Here is a 14,459-nt window from a genome sequence, read left to right as displayed (position 1 = left end):
ACCGGAAATGGAAGTTTGCGGTCCCCATCTTTGGCGACGTGCACTGATTTTACCCCACAATACCCCAACATGGCCTTACATCATATGGCCCGAGGCCCGGGGGTTTTCTTTGTATAGGGACAAGGTCGAGCCTAGGCGTATCGTCCGCGGTGTAACTTAAACCACATAAATACCTAAGCTAAGTTCCTCGATGCTTAGTTAGTAATAATTTCCCGTGCCTTACTTCCCTCTTCCATCTTCCCATTGGGACTCTGCTAGGTACTGGCAATGAGGTCGTCACTGTTTCTAGTCGCGACTCAAGCTCTGCTGAGCTATGCTTTCAGCAGCGGTGGACGGCCTGATACGCTAATACGGGACTTTGCCGAGAAACGGAACGCTGCGCAGGATATTGTCACTTGGGACAAGCACTCGCTTTTTGTCAACGGCGAGAGAGTGTTGATCTTTAGTGGCGAGTTCCATCCATTCAGGCTACCTGTGCCATCACTCTGGATCGACGTCTTAGAAAAAGTCAAAGCTCTGGGCTTCAACTGCGTCTCCTTCTACGTGGACTGGGCTCTCTTGGAAGGGAAGCCTGGTGAGTTCTCTGCCGAGGGTGTTTTCGACCTTAAGCCTTTCTTCGATGCTGCTCAGAAGGTTGGGCTTTACCTCATCGCTAGGCCCGGCCCTTATATCAATGCCGAGGTCAGCGGCGGTGGCTTCCCTGGTTGGCTCCAGCGAGTTCGCGGTCTTCTGAGGAGTAGCGCGCCGGACTACCTTAATGCGACGGATAACTACATGTCCCATATCGGAAAGATAATTGCAGACGCTCAAATCACGAATGGTGGGCCGGTGATATTATTCCAACCGGAGAATGAGTACTCGGGTGCCGGCGATTATACGCCTTTCCCGGACGGCTCATATATGGAATATGTCTTACAACAGGCGCGGGATGCTGGAATAGTCGTTCCTTTTATAAACAACGACGCGAGCCCCGGGGGTCACAATGCTCCCGGAACCGGCGAGGGTGAAGTCGACATCTATGGACACGATGGTTATCCCCTAGGGTTCGACTGCGCACATCCGACTGTTTGGCCCAAAGGAAATTTGCCTACGAATTATCGAAGCAATCATCTCGAGCAGAGCCCGTCGACACCCTACTCGATAGTACGTATAAGAAATGACTTATTGTTATCCCAACTCGCTCCTTCTTAATTTTTCGGCCACATTGTCTAATTATTCTTTGCTGATGTTTATTTAGGTTGAATTCCAAGCCGGTTCATTTGATCCCTGGGGAGGTTGGGGCTTCGAGCAAGTAGGTTTTAACATCACCAACGACACTGACAAACGAGCTTAGCCGTTTGCTGTAAAGCTGAATGGGATCGTAGAAAATCCATCTCCGAACATTAGTCTAACAATTGTATAGTGCAGTGAGCTTGTGAATCACGAGTTTCAGCGAGTCTTCTACAAGAATAACTATGCGGCGGTAAGAATGGAAACCCCCGAGACATGCAATGTAGTCACCGCAAGCGTACGGCTTAGCTGACATATACAGGGTGTGACGATAAATAATCTTTACATGATTTATGGTGGCACAAATTGGGGTAACCTCGGGCACCCCGGCGGATATACCTCATATGACTATGGAAGTGTCATTAAGGAGGACCGAACCATCACACGGGAGAAGTACTCGGAGTTAAAACTTCAAGCAACGTTCTTACAATCCAGTCCTAGCTATCTTACAGCAACTCCTGGAAAGAGTTCGAATAACGTCTACAGTGATAACCCTGATATCACTATTACACCGATACTATCAAACAGCACAGATGATGCCTCTTTCTTCGTGGTCAGACATACTAATTACTCGAGCTTTGAATCGACGAAATACAAGGTAAAACTACCAACGTCTCAAGGCACCCTTACAATTCCTCGAGCAAATCAGTCGTTAAGTCTCCATGGCCGAGATTCGAAAGTAATAGTTACCGATTACGATGTTCAAGGCAGTCGGTTACTTTACTCGACAGCCGACGTATTCACACATTTGAAGCAAGGAAACCAAACGATTCTTATACTTTATGCCGGACCGAATGAGCACAATGAATTTGCGATCGAAAAGCCGTGGAATGACCAAGTCAAGCAAGTTGAAGGTGATCAATCGTACAGTATCACAAGCAGCGACTCCAAGTTCCTGACCATAAACTGGGCCACGCCTAATAAACGATCTATCGTCCATATCGGCGATAACCTCTTTGTCTATCTACTTAGTAAGTCTATCGTGCAATATCCGTTTCTAGCGCTAACCATCTTTAGATCGCAACACGGCATACAAGTATTGGCTTACGGATATTGAGGATACGAACGAAAAGGTGGTTATTAATGGGCCCTACCTTGTGCGTTCTGCCTCTTTGAAGGATAATGAGCTACACATCAAAGCCGACTTCAACGAGTCCACAACTGTTGAAGTATTAGGCGTTTCAGGGACCAAGGTCTTCATAAACGGCGCAGAGACTTCAACAGAGTCATCAGTCTTCGCGACGACTGCCAATATTTCCGTCAATAGCCCTTCTTTTACTATTCCGAAACTGGAAGATCTCGAATGGAAGTACATAGACTCGCTCCCAGAGATCCAGGAGGGATATGATGATTCACTATGGACAAAAGCAGATCATAAATCCACAGATAATACCTACCAGCCCCTCTTTGCTCCTGTTTCGACTTACTCATCTGATTATGGTTTCCACACTGGAGTACTCCTATACCGAGGCCATTTCAAGGCTACTGGAAATGAAGGAAACTTTTCGCTGTGGACACAAGGTGGGAGCGGTTTTGCTGTGTCGGTATGGCTCGACGACCACCTTCTCTCATCGTTCGGCGGAAATCCAGCAAACGCAAGCTATCAAGGCAAATATGATGTCACTGGCGTTGGACTTGAAGCTGGAACAGAGCATGTTTTCACCGTGGTCGTAGAGAACATGGGATTAAGCGAGAACTGGATTATTGCTGATGAAATGAAGCAGCCTCGGGGAATCCTGGGGTGGAGGCTAGAGACTTCCAAGGCTACTAATACGCCCATCAGCTGGAAGCTAACAGGCAATCTTGGTGGCGAAGATTACCTGGATCGCGTCCGTGGCCCGTTGAATGAAGGTGGGTTATTTATTGAGCGCCAAGGCTACCACCTCCCAGGCGCGCCAACTGAATCATGGGTATCTCACTCTCCGCTAGAAGGCATCGGTCTACCGGGAATTGCTTTCTACTCGACTTCCTTCGACCTTGATCTACCTTCTGACGAATGGGATATTCCGCTGGCATTCTCTTTTTCCAACGATACTGCCACCTCCGGTGTCTACCGGGCTCAGCTATACGTAAATGGTTGGCAATTTGGCAAGCTAAGCAGCAATATCGGTCCGCAGACGGTATTCCCTGTGCCGGAGGGTATCCTCAATTACCACGGCACAAACTATGTCGGCATCTCGTTATGGGCTCTCGAACAAGGCGGTGCCAAGATTCCTAAACTTGAACTCGTGGCTGGAACGCCGGTACTGACGGCAAGAGAGGAAGTTAGGCTCGTGGATAGCCCCGGCTGGAAAAAGAGGGAGGGTGCTTATTAACGAGAAAATGCAGTGATAAAATGTACGTCTGCTATTTACGAATTTAATAATATCGAATAATATTTTATATGAAATATTGCACAATTCTGCGAATTACGTAGGTTAGGTTAGGTTAGGTGCTTGATCAACCTCGCCCCCTTTTTTATTATGTGCGCAACTGCTTCATAAACGAACACGAATGATTTATAACTATCGCAATTATAAGCTGTACAAGATGATTAGATCATAGAAAAGTTAAAATAGTAAGAGTTTACTCTCTGCCGAGAGGTTTCGGCTCCGGCACATGATCTATAGTACCACCAAGTTCCAACGTCCACATCTGGGCAGGGATTTCGGGGATTTCCGACCCGTAGAAGAAGTTATTCGGGAACCCGATGTCGAACGGGATCGCCGACTCGATCTCCTTGATATCCTCCGCGGACAGCTTGATCTTCAGCGCCTCGATGTTGCCCTTGAGATGCTCGACCGTGCGGCCGCCGACGATGGGGAACACGTACGGCACCTTGCTGAAGACGTAGGCCTGGGCGATGCTCGTGACGAGCGTGCCCTTGCGGTCCGCGATCGTCTCGAGCACCCGGCTGACCTTGACGTCGTTCTCGGTGGCCTCGTTCTTGCGCCCCGCGGCCGCGCCCTTCTTCCGCTGCTCCTCCGTCTTGAACTTCCCGCTGCCCAGCACGCCCCACGGCGCGATCCCCATGCCCTCCGCCCGGCACATCGGGATGATGTCCCGCTCGAGGTCCCGCGACCCCGCGTTCCATCGCCCCTGGTACACGCTGAACGGCCGCAGCCCGTTCTGCCGCGCGTACTCGTTCGCTTTGCTGACCACCCACGCCGGCGTGTCGCTGATGCCGAGGTATAGCACCTTGCCGGCGGCTACGAGGTGGTTGAGGGATTGCATCAGCTCGGGGATGCTGGTGGAGAAGTCCCACCAGTGCACGTATAGCTGGGGGGGAAAGGTTAGCCATGCGCATGCACATACGCATACATCCGCATCTAGAGGTAGGTACCTAATTACAATAGGAGGTAGGTAGGGATCTAAGCTTAACGGAGGTAAGAAAAAAAAAGGTGTCAGACTAACCAAGTCGATATAACTAGTCTGCAGCTTCTCCAAGCTGGCGTGGACGGAGGTGTGCAGGCTCTTGGAGCCGTTCCCGGTGAAGTTGATCATGATCTCGCCGTCGTCGCGGCGGGTGCCGGAGCGGAAGTTGGTGGTGAACTTGGTGGCGAGGACGATCTCGTCGCGGTTGCCGCGCCGCTTCATCCAGGCGCCGAGGCGCTTCTCCGACTCCTCGAACTGGTAGTTGTTCGACGTGTCGATGAAGTTGCCCCCCTGGTCGTAGAAGTAGTCGAGGATTTCCTCGGTGGTTTTCTCGTCGCACTCGCCCACTGGACGTTGTCGTTAGTGTTAATAGAGTAGGGACCTAGGTTAGGTGGGCAATCATTGCCGTTATCACTTACTGTAGTCTTTCCAAGCGTCTCCGAAATTCATCGCACCTAGGCATAGGGGGCTGACGCGGACTGATGCGGTAGGGGAAAGGAGACGGTAGCGGCCTAGAGGGGACTTGGCCGGAGGGGCCGGTGGTAGAGCTGTGCTAGCAGACATTTTGTACGAATCTCGGTGATGACGAGTGATGATGAGTGAAAGTGAAGATCGCACGGGTATTAATCGAGGGTGATCTGGGCTCAGAACACTTTTACCATAGAGTGCGACAACTGCTCCTCTATATATACTCATGAAGTACTGCCGAGCAAGTATCTTTGAACTAATATTACAAAGCAAGGCTGCATAAATCAAGCCAATGCCTCCATCGGCGATGGTTTCATTTGCTGAGAAATCGAATACGTGGTAACATACCTGATTCTAGGAGATAGGTATTATCCACGAATGGGCCTAGTGCTAACGCCGGCCAAAATGGCCGTCATATTGATGATCAAGGAAGCCGCAAGCAATTTGTTAAGAGCCCCTTTTGACCAACGGCAGGATATCCATATCATGCAAATCGCATATGAGCAAGCGACCATCCAAGATGTGGATTTAATATGGGTATATTGCGTTACATCTTGTAGACATTATATAGTAAGTGGCAAGACTATAGGATGTAAGTCGTTCGTCTATTGGAAAATGTTCCCTTTTCCTATTTCCACGATGCGTTAGATCCGGACTTAGGGCTAGTCTCCGGAAGTGGAGTAAGGTTCGAATCTCCAGATACTACCTAAGGTAGTGAGACCTTGGCAGAAACTCAAGATTCAAGCGGGACAGTAAGGTAACAAAGACAAGCAGGCCATCGTACGACTCTTCTAAGTTCCTTCGACGATGCACGCATCGAAGATCGTGCTTACCTACTAGGGAGGTAGGAGGTAGGAGGTAGGCTTCTAGTTGCAGGGTGCATAGGCGAATTCCTGTAGAGAAGCTATCAACCAGCGCGAGGATATCCATGGTCTCGGTTTTACAGAGCTGGGATTCGATGTACTAGCAACTCCCTAATTGTGAAAAGCTGTAACTTTGTTTATTAACCTCCAGAATTTTCTTCTTCTAACGCCGACAAATTTATCGGTGATAGGTCAAATACGAGCGATGAAGACAGAAGAATAGTAGAATTAATAATAGCGACCATGCTTTATTCCTATGGCTGATTTGTCTTGTTCTATTTATCGTGGTATCGTATATCAATGTCACGGTACTGTCCTTATAGGTGGAGATAGCATCGTCAACCCCTCAAGTTGACATGGATCTACCTTTTGGTAGTGCAGTAGTTTAATAGCTATCTTCTGAATCCTTACAACCAAAGTTGTAATAGGAAGCATCCCAAGTTATGATATACCTATTAAGTTCCTTTATGTAGGGCTGAACTGTTTGCTTTTTGATTTGCGGGCTCGGACTTGATCCCTACTTCATCAAACCTTCGACCTACAGTTATTCAGCCCGTTCTTTCCATCATAACATGTAGCCGCTATGTTTTCGATGCTATCGTCTATCGAGGAGTAAGGATAGCTAGCCTACTAGCATTTGAAATAACTGATGTTTCTTTCCGGCGAAGCGTCTAAGTATTCGGAATTATCAGGTAACGATAATATGCGGTCGTACGATTATCTAAGGTTTCATCGCATCCACGGCTTTAGATGATAGGCCAGAACGCCGTCACACCTGCCTCATATCTAGTATTACATCTAACCAACACCGATAATCTATATGGAGATCCTATCTTAATCTACGACCTGCTTACAGGCGCTTTGAGTCATAGTAGTTATCATTGCCTATCGGATTTAGGTGATGGGCGACCTGTATTTCCGCGATTGAGGAGGGCTTAATACGTAAAGGGTTACACCCGGGAAATCGATCGATTTTCAATTTGAATTTAACTTCGCCACTTCAACTCTTTTGGAAATCAACACCTACACCTGCCACGTTCGCATTCGAAAATGTCTTCCCCAGTGTGGCTAATCACAGGCGCCTCCAATGGCCTAGGCCTCTCGTTCTGCCTCCGCGCCCTGAAAGCCGGACACAAAGTCATCGGCGCCATGCGCAACCTGACGCGAGCTGCCGAAGCCGTCAAGGCCATCGAGAGCCAAGGGGGACAGGTGATGCAGCTGGATATGACGGAGTCCCAAAGCAGCATAAAAGAGAAGGTCCAGGCAGCGGAGAAGATCTATGGGAAAATCGACGTTTTGGTAAATAACGCGGGATACTCGCTTCTCGGACCACTTTCAGAGTTCACGTACGTCTCTTCGTCTTGAATAGGTACTGTTCTGGTTATGCTGTGCGCCGTGTTTGCTAACAGGTGGACTTAGCGAGAAAGAAGTTACTACCCAGATGCAGACGAATTTCTTCGGCCCGCTATATGCAATCCAGGTCAGATTTTTATTTTTTATTTTTTATTTTTTTTTGCAAGTCTATGGGCGGGGTTGCATTCTTTAGCCGGTTGACGTTGTGTTTTCGTTGATACTCCCGAAAAAAAGGGGGGAAGGGATGGGGTAAGCCTAGCGGCGGAGAAAACGATCGCTAACTCCGCGTAAAGGCCGTGCTTCCAGGAATGCGGGCCCGCAAGTCGGGTACCATCGTCAACATCAGCAGCATAGCGGGGCAAGACGCCCTCCCCACCTGCTCCCTATACGCCGGCAGCAAGTTCGCTCTCGAAGGGCTCAGCGAGTCGCTGTCGCGCGAGGTCGCCGGGTTTGGCATCGACGTGCTAATAGTGGAGCCCGGGGCTTTCCGGACGAACTTCCTCAGGGGCTCGGTGGCGAACGAGAAGGGCCTGCCCGAGCACGAGAAGGACACGCCTGTCGGCAAGACGATGCAGAAGTTCAACCAGCTCCAAGGTGCCCAGAGGGGCGACCCGGATAAGCTAGCCGATCGCGTCTTCGAGGTCGTGACGGGCGAAGGGGAGGCTGGCGCGCTGAAGGGCAAGATCTTGAGATTGCCGCTCGGGAAGGACTGTCTGGACCGGCTTGATGCCAAGATTTCGAGGTTGAAGAGCGACGTGGAAGCGTCTCGGACTGTGGCTGAGAGTACGGATTTATAAGGTCTAGGAAAGCGTGCGAGTATCCATGTCTTAAGGTACCTATGGAAAAGGAGATCTAGATTCACCGGATTTCCATGTCACGATAATGAATGAACTGAGGAGCTCGGGAGGATGTGGGTAATACCAGATAGATTAGTTACCTATAATTCAACGCGTTGTGTCATTGTAAATACTATTTAACGCCTATGCTAAGTTCTTTTTTGTTCTTTTTCTTTTTTCTTTTCAATGACGGAAATATTCTGAGTAATGCTATTCCCAGTTTGCGAGTCTTCTATCATCGCGACAGGGGCCTCTATTTACGCCGAGAAACCAGTGCATGTATCGTCCGCGAAGCCCAGGTAAATCGGGCTGTCCCGCATGGAATCCACGCCGTAGGTACTCATCGACCGTCAGTGACGGATCGCCGCCGTCTACCCTCGTCGTAACCCTTTTTTATCATTTTTCTAGTTATGTCAATGCTGCGTCGTGACAACTACCATCCTTAATAACCCTGGTGGGACTATTCCTTGTGGCTATCATATCCGAGTCTATATGTGTATAGCAGCTTCTCCGTTTATGGTCGGATTTTTATCCCAAGTGGAACCAAGTCGCTATTACTCATAAGCAGATAACATGAGCAAGTTTCTTGTGCTGTATTCTAATGTTGGGAGAGAGTCTAACGTTAGGGGACGGAGGAAGCTAATGCAAGGATATTCCTAAGGAGATTCGGGTTTCTTGTCTCCTTTCTTCTGTAACTCTTTCTTGCACATGTCGAGTGCGATCTGGCAGTTCATGAGCTCGTCGAGCTCTTCTAGAGACATTATCTTCTTGTCGTCCTCGGGCTCCAGCATGCTTAGGCGCTCGCTGAGCATTCTGACCGTGATCTCGGTGTTCTGGTCTCGGGTTTGGATCCAGGACAAGAGCTTGTACGTGAGTGCGTGGCTGCGGCTCCACCACAGGACCTGCTCTGCCACGCGGTATACCAGGGTTCGCTGGTGTTCTACCTGGGGGTCGATGTACGCGCTTAGCAACTGCTGCTCCTCGGCATTGAGCATGTTCACGCCTTTATCTAGGCATAAATCGAAGAATCGGCGGATGGGGTCCTGGCCCATTCCTTCTAGAATGGCTTCTGTACGGGTCATGAAAGGTTGTTCCAAGGGTGTGCGGGGTCTCTTTGGTTTCTGGAACGGGCTTGGACCTAGGTGTTTGTTCTTTCTCCAGGGAGGAGTCTTCCCGGTAGGACGGGGTTCTGGTAAACGCTCTCCCGGCGATTTATCAGGAAGCATTCTGCGATCCCGTTTTCTCATGTGTCGCCGTTGCTGAACAGGACCATTTGTAGGCGTCTGAATTCGAGGCGACGGGGTTATATTCCGTAACGCGCTATCATTGCGATTCGGGTATCTCGACGGGGAAGGAAGGCCCTGAGGAGACGGGACGCAGAAAGGTGCCTGTCCCGAAGCACTCGGCGACGAAGACAGCGCAAAAGCTGCTGGTGTAAAGACAGGCGAAGAAGACGAACACTGTGTGGGATTCGCATAGCCATGGCTGACTGCTGGCATGCAAGGCGTCGATTGCTGGAGTTGAGGTGCGACTGGAGGCTTTGGGGGCATACCCCAGCTGTTATAAGGCCGAAGCTTGGGGTTAGGGACCGGCGGCTTGGGCGGGAGTGAAAGATCGGGACCATCCATCGTAAAATATGCGATGATGTGACGATAGTGAAGTTAAGAAATTTCAATGCATATTATTGTCGATCAAAAGACGCGCAGAGCACTTTCTGTTACGCGAGTAATATATAGAATGCAGGAGAAAGGTTTGGTGCCGCTATCACCACCTAGGTTGCCGCAGGCCCCTCATGAAATTCCAGGGAAAGAAATGGCCGCACACCGCACAAAGCGATACTGCCATATGGCTGTCGATATTAGCGAGTAGGGAATACCTGAAATCTATCTAGGCCCTATCTATTTAGGATGCATCTTCCTGATTCGACCTAAATTTGGCATCTCTGCTAAAATAAATTATTCTAATTTGACCGAGTACTCGAGATCATATCAGTAGAAGCCCAAATCATTGCACTATTGTTAGAACGTTCCTATTAAACTGTCCATGATGATATTATAATCTAAATTTGAATCCAGGGACATTTGCAACTTCTTTGTCAGCTCCTGGAATACCTAGCCAACACTGGGTGAGTCTGGAAGGTGTGACAAGGAATTTGCAAACTCAAAACATAAAATTCAGTACTTGCCTATGCATACTACAGGCATTCTTCGTCCTGACGTAGAGTCCTAACGGCAAAAATGTCCTGTTCTGCAGGTGGCTTACTGAGTTGCAACAAACATTACTGACACGAGGAAGACGACCTATGTATGATGTAAAGTGGTAGTTATTTAATATGATATCTAGTATAACCCACGCTAGAAATGTACTGCTTGGGGAAGAAGTGGCTCATTGGAAATACTTTCATTCCAATGCCATTACGAAGATTTAATCGACTTTTGTGGGTACCTAGTTACGGCTCTGGGTGAACGGTGGTAACTCGTGCGTGACAGAGAAAGCAAGATAATAAATAATAAGGAAAAAAGAGAGAAATGCTTGCATATATTAAGGTAGAGGTTCTCATTGCTGTCAGGGGTATGAGGCACTAGTACGGATAGGGCCTTACGGCCCACTAGGATAGTGTATATAGGGAGCACGCTGCTCCCTCGAAGGTGCTTCAAAGGGCAAGCGTTAATAGATCACTACTATACACTACATACTTGATATTCTATGTGCTACTGCTTCTAGTATTCACTCCATGTACGACATACATCACGGGATCCCTCTGACAATTGCTTATAATATCTTGCAAAGTGATTAGATGTCAAATCGTGAATGAAGACAATCAAGATGAGGACGCGTGTAAAGTTTCCTTGATGTGCTACGCACTAATGTACGGAATAGACAACTTGGGTTACAAGTTCCAGATGTTCTTTTCATGGTATTAGGTAGTAATTAATGAAGCCGTGTATGTGAGCTTGTTCACCGTGTGCTCCACAAAAGGGGTTCCGTTCGCCGGCCACTTGGGCGTCAAAGATCCACTCTAAGCCGGTCGGCAGTATGCACGGAAGGATGCACGGAAGGATGGTGGGGTAGACGGTAGTCGTGGATGAGGCTCACTCCTTTAATACGGGATAAATATGGAGAATATATTATGATTGTTTACATAATACATCTTACAAGGAGGTTTAAGCAGTATTCAACGAATGATTCAGCAACTTCTCATTACACCCTTCTTTAGGGCAATACTAGTCTCAAGATATTTTACTAAAAAATACGCACTGTTTTAATTTATTATGAAGCACATATTTGGCGTGGACACATAGGCCTTCCGTTGAATCCTTATTGAAAGGCCACAAGGATAGGTAACTTCTACTAACACAAGAAATGTACCTATGTAGCAACACTTTGAAGCATATATTAGGTGTTAGTTGCACATTTCTCATTCATAGTCCAGGCGTATTGAGGAAGCTCCTACCTTTATGCTGATAGTCGGAATATTTACTTGTCTTGTTACCATTACCTATGTTGAATGCAAATAATTGACAAGTGTGTGTGTATTGTCTATGCAAAGAAAAGATTTTTTACAATCACTCAACACTCAACTGCAGAAGAGCCATGTCCATGGCTCATGAGTGACACACTCACAATAATCCGCACTCACAATATCAGGTACCTAAAGCAGGTTGATAATTGCCAGGTGTCAGGAGCGGATGGATCGGAAAGTAGAACGATTACGAAATAAATGATTACCGTACGAATATCATAGCTCTTTTACATGGACTTCAGCGCACGATATCCCTAGCCAACAGGGATAAACTAGTACAAGAGTGATGCTAACGTTACTATGTATTATAGATATAAACTATGCTAGCTCAAACGGAGTAGACTAACTTTGAAAGGCATAAAAAGTTATGAATACCTATAATGTACTCCCGTCCATATGGGTATAAATAATATGCTAGGAGGTACCTAACCTCGGAAGATATGTACCTGGGCAAGTATCTGTACTTGCTTCTCAGTTTCATCGCCGATATCGGTCCGATAATTACTTATCAGATCCGTGTTAGCCCCATAGTACTTCTCGGGGCGCGCCATTAAATTCCCAGCTAAATTTTTTATCTGATCCGCCGTTAGCCGTGGCAACACAATTACCAAATTTCAACCTGGCAACCCAAGACCTCGTTCTTCTAAACCCATCCACTTAAAGTTATCTGATCCGCTTCTGCAGACCGCCAAGAACCACCGTCTCGGTTCGCTACCACCCAACCCCCAGTAGAAACAGTACGCAATCTTCCCAATCTCCGCAAGTCCCTCTCACGCTACCTAGGTCATCTCTCGCCGGCATGGCAGGATGTCGGGGTGGGCTGGCTAACGGCTTGAGACACGTTGACGTTGACCGCGCGATCCCTTGCATTAGCGTGTAAAAAAAAAAAGTTTTGAGAGTGGTATTCGAGAACTTATGCGGACATGGAAAGTGGGAATGAAGGACTTCGGGAAGGTCTGTCGATAAACCTTGGAACTATTAGACAAAGTATTGTACTTCAGAGTACTTTGGCTTATGACAATGGGGTTTTATCCTCCTACGGAAGAGCAAATCGCTTTCTGACTGGGGTGCTGGCGGAATATCTCGGTAAACTAATGAACTGCTCCATATGTTTCTGCTTGTACACTGATCTGCTGGTTCAGGAAGGTGAAGAGCTACGAATTTTCACTGTTAATAGGAAATTTCCTTTCTAGTCCTTATTTTTCAAGTAATCAAGTACTCTCCAAGAGAAATATTAGAAAAAACACCAATTGATACACATTGGATAGGTACCCAATCATATCTGTAAATTACATTACCATTCCCTTCCTCAGCAATGGCGACACCCTCTACGACCGAGCCAGTGCTCAAGCTCCCACATCCGTACCTTACGCCCTACGATCTTGTTACGACCTCACGTCCCTCGAGCTCTACTCCTTGGTTCCAAGTCAAACACCATGAAAATGCCTCCAATGAACCAAAGGCAAAGACGAAACCGTTACCCGAACCTCTCGATAACGACACACTCTTCTTCACCGAGCCCACCGATCTCAAATCGAGCGAGCGACCGCCCGAGTCGAATAATACACCATGGGGTCGGGCTCGCCGCTCTCCCAGCTCAATCTTTACCTGGGACGTAGAGACTCCTCCCACATTAGCACAGGCATGGCTCGTCATCTACGTACTGTTCACGCTCCGACCGTCAGCAGAAGGAATCCGGCTCACGCTTGAGGGGCCCGGCCGGGAAGCTCTCGCGGCACAGCTTAAAGCCGTCCTCCTGGCCATCGACCACCCCACGGCCGCAGGCCTCAGCGACGAGCTCCTCGTCCTGCGCAGCACATTCTGGCAAGGCGCGGGCTCGCCCTTCGGACCGCGCAGCGCCTGGGTGCCCGACTCGAGCAGCGACCCCAAGGACAACGGAAACTTCCTGCCGAAGCCGCTCTCCGCGTACCCGCTCACGCCGCTGCAGCACGCCATGACGTCCGAGGCCAGCGGCTCGCCGGCGTGGCACCCGCGGCGGCCCGCGAAGCCGCGCCCGGGCTCGGTCGTGTACAGCCGGTGGATCCCGCACCTGCGCGAGACGTTCAGCATGGTCGCGCTCGACTGGGAGGACCCGGAGCACCTGGGCCTGTTCCACAGCTGGCAGAACGACCCGCGCGTGTCGCAGGGCTGGAACGAGACCGGCTCGCTCGACCAGCACCGCGAGTATCTGCGGCGCGCGCACGTCGATCCCCACCAGATCACGCTCCTGGCCGCGTTCGACGATACCTTTTTCGCGTACTTTGAGGTTTACTGGGCTAAGGTACGTGGCATATATATATCTCTCTCTCAACGAGACTTTACTAGGAGAAAAAGAAGAATAAAAAAAACATCATATTTGCGTGTTCAAATGCTAATCGTTGTCTTGTTATTCCTACCTACAGGAAGACCGACTAGGCGCGTACTACTCGGCGGGGGACTTCGACCGGGGGCGGCACTCGCTGGTGGGGGACGTGCGGTTCCGGGGGCCGCACCGGGTGACGGCGTGGTGGTCGAGCCTGATGCACTACCTTTTCCTGGACGACCCGCGCACGATGCACGTGGTGGGCGAGCCCAAGTACACCAACAGCTCCGTGCTCGCGTACGACCTCGTGCACGGCTTCGGCCTCGACAAGTTCGTCGACCTCCCCCACAAGCGCTCCGCCTTCGTCCGCTGCTCCCGCGAGCGCTTCTTCCAGCTCGCGCCTCTCGCCGAGAGCGAGAAGGTCGTCGGCGGTACGCTCGTCGGGTTGCTCCCGAAGTTGTAGGATTTATGAGAGACGTCGTCACGTGGGA

At 49.3% G+C, this 14,459-nt stretch overlaps 5 protein-coding genes across 5 annotated transcripts; 3 read left to right on the top strand and 2 right to left on the bottom strand.

Moving 5' to 3' along the window:
* Positions 1 to 267: 267 nt before the first annotated feature.
* Positions 268 to 3,584, top strand: F4812DRAFT_452594 (glycoside hydrolase family 35 protein; the record flags this gene model as incomplete). Its single annotated transcript, XM_047936370.1, has 5 exons — positions 268 to 1,143; positions 1,238 to 1,291; positions 1,403 to 1,462; positions 1,532 to 2,240; positions 2,287 to 3,584. 5 exons carry the CDS (start codon positions 268 to 270, stop codon positions 3,582 to 3,584), a joined length of 2,997 nt encoding a protein of 998 aa, XP_047787538.1.
* Positions 3,585 to 3,668: 84 nt separating this feature from the next.
* Positions 3,669 to 5,653, bottom strand: F4812DRAFT_440150 (Aldo/keto reductase). The gene is made up of 3 exons (XM_047935126.1): positions 5,043 to 5,653; positions 4,663 to 4,970; positions 3,669 to 4,527 (listed from the first exon to the last, which is right to left on the bottom strand). Exons 1-3 carry the CDS (start codon positions 5,317 to 5,319, stop codon positions 3,835 to 3,837), a joined length of 1,278 nt encoding a protein of 425 aa, XP_047787537.1. The 5' UTR covers positions 5,320 to 5,653; the 3' UTR covers positions 3,669 to 3,834.
* A 791-nt stretch (positions 5,654 to 6,444) lies between these two features.
* F4812DRAFT_440146 (NAD(P)-binding protein) lies at positions 6,445 to 8,269 on the top strand. Its single transcript, XM_047935125.1, has 3 exons — positions 6,445 to 7,300; positions 7,374 to 7,434; positions 7,601 to 8,269. The coding sequence occupies exons 1-3, from the start codon at positions 7,005 to 7,007 to the stop codon at positions 8,102 to 8,104; spliced, it is 861 nt and encodes a 286-aa protein (XP_047787536.1). The 5' UTR covers positions 6,445 to 7,004; the 3' UTR covers positions 8,105 to 8,269.
* A 530-nt stretch (positions 8,270 to 8,799) lies between these two features.
* F4812DRAFT_466662 (uncharacterized protein) lies at positions 8,800 to 9,771 on the bottom strand (the record flags this gene model as incomplete). The annotated part of the gene is made up of 1 exon (XM_047938564.1): positions 8,800 to 9,771. One exon carries the CDS (start codon positions 9,769 to 9,771, stop codon positions 8,800 to 8,802), a length of 972 nt encoding a protein of 323 aa, XP_047787535.1.
* Positions 9,772 to 12,981: 3,210 nt separating this feature from the next.
* Positions 12,982 to 14,431, top strand: F4812DRAFT_462064 (acyl-CoA N-acyltransferase; the record flags this gene model as incomplete). Its single annotated transcript, XM_047937974.1, has 2 exons — positions 12,982 to 13,947; positions 14,069 to 14,431. The coding sequence occupies 2 exons, from the start codon at positions 12,982 to 12,984 to the stop codon at positions 14,429 to 14,431; spliced, it is 1,329 nt and encodes a 442-aa protein (XP_047787534.1).
* Positions 14,432 to 14,459: the final 28 nt, after the last annotated feature.

Source organism: Daldinia caldariorum, assembly GCF_022478825.1.
Source record: "Daldinia caldariorum strain CBS 122874 unplaced genomic scaffold F4812scaffold_16, whole genome shotgun sequence".
Taxonomy (NCBI): Eukaryota; Fungi; Ascomycota; class Sordariomycetes; order Xylariales; family Hypoxylaceae; genus Daldinia; species Daldinia caldariorum.
The sequence above is the reverse complement of the archived record's forward strand: the minus strand, read 5'-3'. Positions and strand labels throughout refer to the sequence as shown.

Coding starts and splice junctions, on each gene's coding strand:
- F4812DRAFT_440150 (XM_047935126.1), bottom strand. CDS start 5,319: ATGAGTATATATAGAGGAGCAGTTGTCGCACTCTATGGTAAAAGTGTT. Junction 4,971..5,042: donor AGACGCTTGGAAAGACTACA/GTAAGTGATAAC, acceptor GACAACGTCCAG/TGGGCGAGTGCGACGAGAAA. Junction 4,528..4,662: donor AGACTAGTTATATCGACTTG/GTTAGTCTGACA, acceptor TTTCCCCCCCAG/CTATACGTGCACTGGTGGGA.
- F4812DRAFT_440146 (XM_047935125.1), top strand. CDS start 7,005: ATGTCTTCCCCAGTGTGGCTAATCACAGGCGCCTCCAATGGCCTAGGC. Junction 7,301..7,373: donor GGACCACTTTCAGAGTTCAC/GTACGTCTCTTC, acceptor AGGTGGACTTAG/CGAGAAAGAAGTTACTACCC. Junction 7,435..7,600: donor GCCCGCTATATGCAATCCAG/GTCAGATTTTTA, acceptor CTCCGCGTAAAG/GCCGTGCTTCCAGGAATGCG.